The sequence below is a fragment of the Solanum tuberosum genome, unplaced genomic scaffold (genome assembly GCF_000226075.1).
Source record: "Solanum tuberosum cultivar DM 1-3 516 R44 unplaced genomic scaffold, SolTub_3.0 scf00332, whole genome shotgun sequence".
Classification (NCBI taxonomy): domain Eukaryota; kingdom Viridiplantae; phylum Streptophyta; class Magnoliopsida; order Solanales; family Solanaceae; genus Solanum; species Solanum tuberosum.
In genome coordinates this window covers 265,590-275,871 of record NW_006239255.1, presented here as the reverse complement: position 1 = coordinate 275,871, position 10,282 = coordinate 265,590, and the positions used below count along the sequence as shown (strand labels likewise).

The window sequence follows — 10,282 nt, the reverse complement described above, 5'->3', positions numbered from 1 at the left end:
CTGCTGTCTATCTTGTGGATTTGCTTGAAGGTCCGTCTAACTTAGGGATTCACTTGAAGGTATTTGCTCACGCTTCAAGAGGTATTTATCGAATTAAATTCAACAAGTTTATGTGTTCTAGCATGATTGTGTGTTCTAGCATAAACGATTTGGTTATCTATTATTCATGTAATTAGTAAGATTCTAGTATGTTTCCGTTGTGCATATAGTTTTCCAACAGGAGGTTCACACTAGTGATAACGTATCAAGCTTGTGTCACACAAATCCCCCCCCCCTTCCCCCCTCCCCCCTCCCCCTCCTAACCAAAACTCTCAAGCCCCTAGGACTGCATTGTGAATGTTGATTAAGTTAGAAGAAACATACCTCTATTTATAGAGTCCTAAACTTTTTCCTATCAGAAAAGAACTAACCAATCTTAAACCTTTCCTACCAGAAAAGGAGTAACCAATCCTAAACTTATTCCCAAAATGAAAACCTATTTATGGTAAGATATTCGGTGCAAATAAAATCCAACACTTATTGCAGTGTAAAACAAGTGATTAAATAAAAAGTATCTAAATCTATTATAGAGAAATATATTACTTTTATCCCGAATTTGTAATTATATAAGGTAATTATTTGGAAAAGAAGTAAAGAATTATTGTACGAGATAAGAAAATAAAAATAATAATATAATATTGAGATTTTTTATTTTTTTTGAAATATAAAACTGAGAATTGAATTAAAATTGATTGTAATATCTATATTTGAAAGTATGAGTAAAAGAAAAGTCTTGAAAAATGCAGGATTCACATTTGAAAACTTTGAAAGTGAACCGCGGCTACAGAAGAAGTAATAAATTATAGCCCCAAATTGAAACATTTCCACTCAAACTTCTTCTTTCATCTTTGTCTCTGTTTTCCAAGTCCCTTTCTTTCCCCATATCTCTTCTCTTGTCCCTCACTAAGCACACATAAAAAAAAATGGATTCTTCCTCCCCCATTTCTGTTAAAAAAGCTCTAAAATCCCAAGAATCAGCTCCACAATCTTCACCAAAGCCACAATCTTTGAAGAAAAGCTTTGTCACTTCTCTAATGGAAGCAACTACTTTACGCACCCCATCTTTTAAAGAAGACTCTTACTTCACTTCCCACCTTAAACCCTCTGAGAAGAAAGCATTACAAGAATTGAAAGACAAGCTTCAAGCTGCTGCTTCTTCTTCTTGTTGTTCCATGTGGGGTATTCCACTTTTAGGTGGAGATGAAAAGGCTGATGTCATTCTCTTGAAATTCCTCAGAGCAAGGGATTTTAAGGTTTCAGATTCACTTCATATGTTGGAAAAGTGTCTTTCTTGGAGGAAAGAGTTTGGTGCTGACACCATTTTGGAAGGAGATTTTTCAGGATTTAAAGAACTTGAAGGAGTTGTTGCTTATATGAATGGTTATGATAGAGATGGACACCCTGTTTGTTACAATGCTTATGGGGTTTTTAAAGATAAAGAAATGTATGAAAGAATCTTTGGAGATGAAGAAAAATTGAAAAAATTCTTGAGATGGAGAGTTCAAGTTCTTGAAAGAGGAATTGAACAGCTACATTTCAAGCCTGGTGGAATTAATTCCATTATTCAGGTAATCAGGGGCGGAGCTAGTAGTCCGTATGTGGGTTTCACTTAAAATTGTCATTATAAAATTTAAAATCCATAAAGTTAAAATCGTAGCTTCGCCTTTGCAGGTAACTGATCTCAAAGATATGCCTAAGAGAGAACTAAGGGTTGCTTCAAATCAGATTTTATCTCTTTTTCAAGACAATTACCCTGAAATGGTTGCTCGTAAGGTGAATCTTTTCTTTTCATTTTGAGTAAAAATCTCATCTTTTTACCTCCATAAATTGTCTTTTAACTTTTTTTTTATTTTAGATATTTATCAATGTGCCATGGTACTTCAGTGTGTTGTATTCAATGTTTAGTCCATTTCTGACTCAAAGAACCAAGAGCAAGTTTGTGATAGCCAAGGAGGGAAATGTTGCTGAGACATTATACAAGTGGGTATTTTTATTGCATTATAGTACTAATTAATTGTTGGTTTAGAGATATAAAAAAAAAATTTCTTTTTTTTTTTGTCTTTTTTGCTGTCTGTCTTGGTATAATGATCTTTGAAATGCTTCTATTTTGTTTGTTTCTTGATTTTCTTAATAATTTGAGATTTGATTATTCTAAAATTTCGAAACATTTGTTGTGATCAGATTCATAAGGCCTGAGGATATACCTGTTCAGTATGGTGGATTGAGTAGACCTACTGATTTACAAAATGGCCCCCCAAAACCAGCTTCTGAGTTTACTGTCAAAGGAGGAGAGAAAGTCAATATTCAAATTGAAGGCATTGAGGTGCATTATTGCTTCTCTCATTCTTTTCCTACTTTTGGTTTATTTTGAATATCAGATTCAATTATTATTTGTGTCAAATTTTGAAATTACAGCTTCACTACTCTAGCTGTACATAGGATACTCAATAATTTAACCTTCTAATTAAAGTAGATCCCACATGGGGTCATTTTTAATGATGTTACATTATGCCTGTCTTAATGTCCTTGACCATGCTTTCACACTATATGCTCGTGTGATTAAACAAGGATCAAAGAAGAGTTCAAGAAACAAAGCAAAACTTTTTACTATATATCAAAAGTTCAAATAAAACCTTAATTGTCTTGAAAATGTAAATGACATTTTTGCGGCCTTAATAGGGAATTATTAAGGGTAATACAGAAATGTATCATTTTCTCACTTGAGCTGACGGTCTATGAAAAATAGTCTTTCTATGTTCGAATGGTAGGGGCACGACTGCATACACACCACCCTCCCCAGACTCCACATGTGGGATTACGCTGAGTATATTATTGTTGTTGTTGTTCTCAATGGACTAAAAGGGAAATAGTGTTGTGTTGTTGATATGTTTGGTTAAGGTATTTGAGGATGTTATTGAGTGGTTTTGAATATTTGAAACAGGGTGGTGCAACAATAACATGGGATATTGTAGTAGGAGGATGGGACTTGGAGTACAGTGCAGAATTTGTACCAAATGGTGAAGGCAGTTACACCATTGCTGTGGAGAAACCAAGGAAAATTGCAGCCAATGAAGAGGCAATTCACAATTCATTCACTTCAAAAGAAGCTGGAAAAATGGTGCTTTCTGTAGACAACACTGCCTCTCGAAAGAGAAAAGTTGCAGCCTATCGATACATCGTCCGCAAATCTGCAACTATTTCAGCCTAAAATGAAGCAAATCTATGGTTTTTTTTTACTCGCTTTATCTAGGAGTACCTTGTTTTTACATTTTGTTGATGAATGTTTGGGCAAGTTAGTAGTAATATGTTATGTGATAGTGCCCTAGTATGAATGATATGAATGTATAAATGGTGGTATTATATTGCTTATTAGTACTACTAAAACTAATATGAAGTGAAAAAGCATTAATTAACTTTGCTAATATATGGATTACCACTTCCACTTGATTTGTGGAAGTTATTATAAAATGTTGTGTTGTTAAGGGTCAGTGGCTTTTTTTGAAATTTTGTTGAGATGTAGTGTGTTTTTGCAGATGTGGGTCAGTTGGTAAAGACTTTAGAGAGCAAAATGTCTAGATTTGAAAAGGAATTGAGTTGGTGTGTTGTGTTCTTTTTTGTTGAAAAAAATTCAGTTTTATGGTCAGGCATGCTTTTTTGGGAAGTGTAAAAGAAGAATACTTTGGGGCAGGAAAGAGTGGATGTGGACTGAACTCTGGAGTTTTCCTGGGGCCATATCATATGGCAAGATTTTGGATGAAATTATTAAAGCAGACTAGTGGGGTCAATAATACTAATCAGACACAGGGAGAGACTCTGCTTCTCTTGTCTCATACTTGTTATAATTCAAATTTATTGGAGCTCTAGCAAGGATTAGGTGAATTTCACATTATAGTAGTTATATAAGGACAAATATAACATAATCTATCGACGACAAGGGTTGTACTGGAGTGGTAAGCACTTCTATATCCTTAATCAGATGTTTGATCGGGTTTTAAATTCCTCTTAGTACGGAGTTGCCTTTTTTAGAAAATGTTTTACCTCTCAACAGGTATAACAAAAATTAAGAGTTTGGGGATTCTAAATTTTAGGACAGAAGAGAAAAATATTGTAAAACATACTTTGTTATTTTTAAAAATGATTTTTTTTTTTGTTGATAGTGAGTTCGAACCAACAACATTAGTGTGTAAAGCATTTCCAGAGCCTCTTCCTTACCATTGAGTCTTCAATTAATTTTGTTAAGGATCGCACAAGTTAATATACATATATATTTATTTAATTTTCTAATTTCTAATACAAATACAAGATTTGTGAAAAAGTTACTGGGTTCGTTCGAACCCACAAACTGCCACTTAGCTCTGCCCCTGGCCCCAATGTGGGACTTCTAGCGCGAATTCAAATTTAGTTTCAGTCGGGCATGTTCATAAACTATTTTTTATATGTCGAAGATATTTTTGACCCCTTTTTTTTGTGTGTATATTATTCGAATTAATAGTGAACATCAATATGTATAGTATTTCACTATTTTGGGTGCAGGCTGTGCAAAGCTGAGTTGCTGTTACTCTTCTCTGTTTGTTTTTGGGTTACTGCAATGATATGATGCTGTGTATGGCTTGGCTGTTTTTGATCTAATGAACTCTTTATGTTTGCCTTATTCTATTGTGTTACAGTGACTTTCAACAGACTCGAGGTTTGTCAGTTTTTGCCATAGGTTTTCTCTAATTCATGATTTTTTTAAAAATAACTTTTTTTACTATTATAAGCTAAAGATGAAAAGAGCAAAAGAAAATCATTTAAATTTCAATCAAGTCTTGTGAGTGTGAAACAGTAAAAGTTTCACGTGAAAGTAACATACGTAATATGTAAAACTCATTAAATTCTCTTTCAAAATTGGTCATCATATTGAATGTGTCCACCTCTTCACAATCCTTCTTTAAAGATTTTAAGGTACATTTGTAGCTCCATACTTTTGTGAACTTCTTTAGATAACTATTTTTGTGGATAATGTTAAGAATGAACAAATACTATAGTCTATAGGTATGCTTTTGGTATTATTCCTTTTAATGTAATGCAAAGAATTAGATAATATTTTGTAACTCTGAATAATTAAATTTGTGTAATATTTCTAAGTTGAAAGTATATGTGGAGTGAAAGAATTAAGTTACTTTTTCATAAGTGGTTTATATTTATTTAAATGTCGGTTTCTTAATTTGTAACTTCTTAAGTGAAAAAAATATTAGCTTTTGAGAAGACTTGAATTTATTTGTCTTTATGACAATTTTTTCATTATAGCAAGATTATCGTTTCATTATATTAACTTCATTTAGCTTCTTACGTTTTTCTGATACATAAACGTAGATGATGTGCCTATTATATTTTTATGAGCAATCATTGTTTGCGAACTTTAATTTTCAGCTAAAAGTGCACGTGTTTAGGCGTGTTGTGGAACATTCGAGAGTGACCGGCCTAAACGATTTGCACCCTAGTAAAGTTATAATCGTTTTCAAGGAAGTGACTTGTCATGGCATAATATTTGTTTGCTAAGTTAATTTTGTTTTCTTGTTGGTTGTTCATATTATCATATAATATTGAGAAAAAAGACAAATATATCCCTGAACTATCATAAATGATATCTAAATACCCTTTGTTATACTTTTAGGACACTGATGTCCTTACCGCTAATTTTTGGGGTGTATATATCCTTTGGACTAACGGAGGGACACGTGTTTCGTTCTTAAAGACCTACCCGAAATTTATTTATTTTTTACCCATAATTAAAGAAACCCACCCAACTAAGTAAATATCCACCCAAATAACTAAGATCCTACCCAAATTATAACCCAAAATCTTCATATGCCCATTTCTAAAATAAAAAAAAAATCATTCCTAAAAGAATTCAGATCTTGATACCACAAACCACATCATACATCTCAAAGGAAAAGCAATACACTGAAGCATGTCAAAGAATCAAATCGGAAACAAAATTAACATCAATAAACTTTCAAATTCCAAGGAAAAAAATAATCAAATTTAGGGTAACAACTCACTATACTTCAATCAACAAATTGCATGCCCTAATATCTTAAAGAAGTAATGGAACACTTTGAAGACCAAATTGATGAAAATATCAAAACTTTCAACAATATACTATCATCAGGTCAGATAAAAAAAATCCATCACTAAATTAGAAGACAAATTCAAAAATCAAAATGCTCCCAAAAAAAAAAAAAACTGAAGTGGGCACTTGAGGTCTAGATTGATGAGAAGATTTGAACTTTGTCAGAATCTCAGTCAACTTGAACACTTTAATTTTTGCCTAGATTTATTTCCATAGCAGTTGAAGCAAGACACCTCAGTTTTTTCACTCAATAACATCAACAAATCATTTTGAATCAAGGAAATGGATTTTCCTACATTATACCCCGATGGAGTTCTTCTTTTTTGCCGTTGCTGAGACCGATTTTTTTTTTCCCTTTATGTGTGATTCCGTTCAGATTAAAATGTCTCTTGAAATCTGATATATGGTCTGATTTAGGAAATTATATGGGTAATGAAAGTGAAGATTTTTGGGGTGTTTTTGGATTATAATTTGAGTGTGGGTTTCAAGTTATTTGGGTGGGTTTTGAATTTTTTGGGTGGGTATCTTAATCATGGGTATAAATCAAATAAATTTCGGATAGGTATTTAAGATTGAGACACATGTTTCTCCGTTAGTCCAAAGGGTATATACACCCAAAAATTAGACAGTAAGGGCATTAGTGTCCTAAAAATATAACGGAGGGTATTTAGATAACATTTATAATAGTTCGGGGGTATAGTTATCCTTTTTCCCTATAATATTTATAAATGATTATTTCCTTGAACAAAATGATTCTTGATCCGTCAATGCTTGAGCATTTAGACGAAAACAATTTTAAATGCCGGTCACATTTTTTTAATTTTATTTGAACAATTAGAAGCTAATTACATTTTGTTTACCTTCTATTGATTATTTTAATAATATTTTAGATGTTGCTTACGCTATTACTGTTCTAGCACTCATGTGGTTGTTGATGATAATGCTAAAGAGAAGTTTAAAATAAATAATAGAACTGTTAGGAGACATTTGTTGAACAATATGATTAATTCTTTATTTGATTTATTTGTTATATATAAAACAACTAAGAAAATATGAGGCAATGTGATTTATGTTTTTGATGTTGACGATGCCAAAAAGAAAACATATAGTGTTGGACAATGATTTTAGTTTCAGATGATTAATAATAAGTCAATCGTGAAACAAGTTCTCAGGTATGCAATGTAACATTCCAAAAATAATTTCTAAGCTAAGATTTGAACTATTCTTCATATGTGTATAATATTGTATTGTGTGATTCTTAATTGTGCATATGTATTAAGGTCAATTATTTAGTGTGAGAAGAGATTTGGAGATGAATTAAGGTCATAAGAATCCTCTAGCACAAAGTTGAGTTGAAATCTTTCTTATCGATTGAATTTCGATATAAGATTTTACTTGAGTCAACTTCAAACGATCTCATATGAAGAGTTAGGTGACTCGTAGCCTATCAAATTAAAGCTATGTGAGTTCTTTCTAACGTTGCCAAGTTTGCATCAATCGAAATTTGGAGTAAAAAATTATGACTGATTTACCAGGGACGCTCCAACCTGGCGGGCAGGTCCACAATACAGAGAGAAAGCGGACCTCACAGGTCTCTTGATTAAAATTTCGTCTTCAACTTCAATTAATTTTATTTTTTGTGTTTTTGTCCTAAAAACTATTGGGGAGTTATCTATATGACTAAATTAGTTTTTCATAACTAAACCCTCTCATTCTCTCATAAACTTCAACGCACAAGAATTCTTCTAGAAACACCAAGTTAAGGTTCTTCATCAAGGTAAGCCCTTCTCTAAGAATTTCAAATTTTCAAACTCAAGTTCCTTCATATATTGACGGATCATTAAAAGAAATCTTAACCCTTGACAATAGGGTTTTCAAGAAACTAATTCAAGAATTTCAAGAAAAATTTCTTCATCGTTCTTTTTCAAGGTTTGTGGAGCTTTTAAGGTATGTAAGACTATCATGGTGAGGAACTAAGTTCTCCCTCATGCCCTACATCTACAATTTTAGTTAGTAAGATCAAAGCCAGGGTTTTTATCCCAAAGTTTATTATGTTCGAAATTTTCTCTACATTCTCATTGTCGATTCTTGATTTTCTATCAAAACTATGGTACTTCATATTATTGATGATTGTTACTTTATGGTTATTACTTAGTATAGCACGTGAACTCTTTCCAGCTAAAAGCTGCTTGGAGACCTTGTCTTAATAATTCATATGCATCATTTTCATGAGAAAAGTAAGTTTCAAGATTTTAAAGAAGTCTTTCAAGAAAGAGGTCAAGAAAATATATCTTTTTTTCTTGAAGTGCATTACTTTAAGAAGAATTTTAAGAAAATATATTTGTGCATCAAGATGCATATATTCATAAATAAAGTAAAGACAGTTTTTTTAAAGAAAGCATATTTTAGATTTGAGAAAACATAGTAAAATTTTCAAAAAAGCTTAGTCAAGTTAATTTAAGTTCAATTTAAAAGAAGTGTTACTGAGCATAGACTCAAAGTATCAGATTTTCTGTTCCACCTAAAGTGGGACATATTTACAGTTATTGAGCATTATTGCATTATTTTGGGAGTAGTATTGAACCTCAAGAGCATTATTGCTTCATAGACGAGTTAGTTGAGTTATAGCTTTCTCTATTATTTCATAAACATATGCACATTATACATACATCATATTATTATGTTTTATAAAGGTATTGAGTTTGTTTTTCTAAGTTATTGCATTGTATGCTCATCCTTTTAAAAGCTTCTGCATTTGTTAGTATTCAGTCTTATAGTATGCCAGATCAAGGGTTCGCTCGGACATCAATGATTTCAAGTGTCGACCACGTTTAGGATATAGACTCGTGTCGGGAAAAACTTGGTATCAAAGTACAGAGCTCAAGTGTCCTAGAGAGTCTATGAATTCGTGTCAGTGAAATCTTATTTATGGTTGTGAGGGCTCATTTCTATAAATGAGGGACTATGAACATTTAAGAAAAGTGTCCATTCTTTCATATTCTAGATAGTGCAAGAGCTGTCCCCTAAAAAACTTATGCAAATTCATGTGTTCCTTCAATTCCTCTGTCTATGCCTCATCTTAGAGGTGGTAGGAATAGTAAATCTCAGATCCTTGTCGATGAGGTACTCTTAGATAAAGCTATCAGAAAATAAAGAGACTACACAAGGGAAACCTATTAGTGTGTTTATGTTCATTGATTTGAAAGAATGCACCCTTATTTATATGAATCATGTGTTGAAAAAACATATGATATGTTCCCGGATCCCTTCTTAAACCTTTCCATAGATGATACCTTTAACGGGAAAGTATGTTCTAGAATATTTGGGTAGTGTTGTCACCCGAAAGACAGTGTAATTTGTAATGTTATGAGTCACTAGTAGTAAAATTGCCCAGAGTTAGAAGTTTGAAGTTAGAAGTGTGGTAACCTTAAAAGAGTGGGAGTAGTGATTGAGTAAAGTATATAGTTGCAATTATGTACCAGTAAGTTAGCAATGAAGTGATGTTCCCTTATGTGTTGGCTAAGACGTAATGAGAGTGTGCAAATATCATGTTGGTATCACAATAAGGGTTATCGATTAAGGTGACTTAGAGTATGTGCGTCATTGTGTTAGTACAGATCAAGTCTAGGTGATGAGTGGATATTAACATGTGAAGTAATTTAAGTTGATAGGTTGCAATGAGCGCTGTAACACCCTAGAATTTTTTTCGAACTAAGACTCGAACCGTTCATCGTAGTGAGTGAGATTTTACCAAGGAATTAAAATTTCTTAAGTGTTAAGGTCACTAGATGTAGCACCTTGAGTTCCAAAAAGAATTAAATTGGAAATAGCAAAATCTGAAATTTTGCAAGTTAAGCTAAATATGAGTTTTTGGTCGACTTCAAACGATCATAACTCCTAGCTCAGGATGAGTTAGGTGTGCTACCAGACACCGTAGGAAAGACCTTTGAATTATCTTTCCAAATCCGCCGAGTTTTCTAAGTTTCGAGGTTGGATGAGTGAGATATGGCCTTTTGAAGATAGGCTATCCAGTTAAGAAAAGTTAGCCGAAAATAGTGAGGGGTAGTTTGGTCTTGTCCTTACCCAATCAGATTTAATTCGTTTTTAGTAATATTTTAAGGGTCTAAT

The 10,282-nt window shown here is 32.7% G+C and overlaps 1 protein-coding gene across 1 annotated transcript; it reads left to right on the top strand.

The window, feature by feature from the left end:
• The first annotated feature begins 768 nt into the window (after positions 1-768).
• Positions 769-3,461, top strand: LOC102590713 (patellin-6). Its single transcript, XM_006360763.2, has 5 exons — positions 769-1,607; positions 1,711-1,812; positions 1,895-2,019; positions 2,221-2,362; positions 2,981-3,461. Exons 1-5 carry the CDS (start codon positions 963-965, stop codon positions 3,245-3,247), a joined length of 1,281 nt encoding a protein of 426 aa, XP_006360825.1. The 5' UTR covers positions 769-962; the 3' UTR covers positions 3,248-3,461.
• The last annotated feature ends 6,821 nt before the right edge of the window (positions 3,462-10,282 follow it).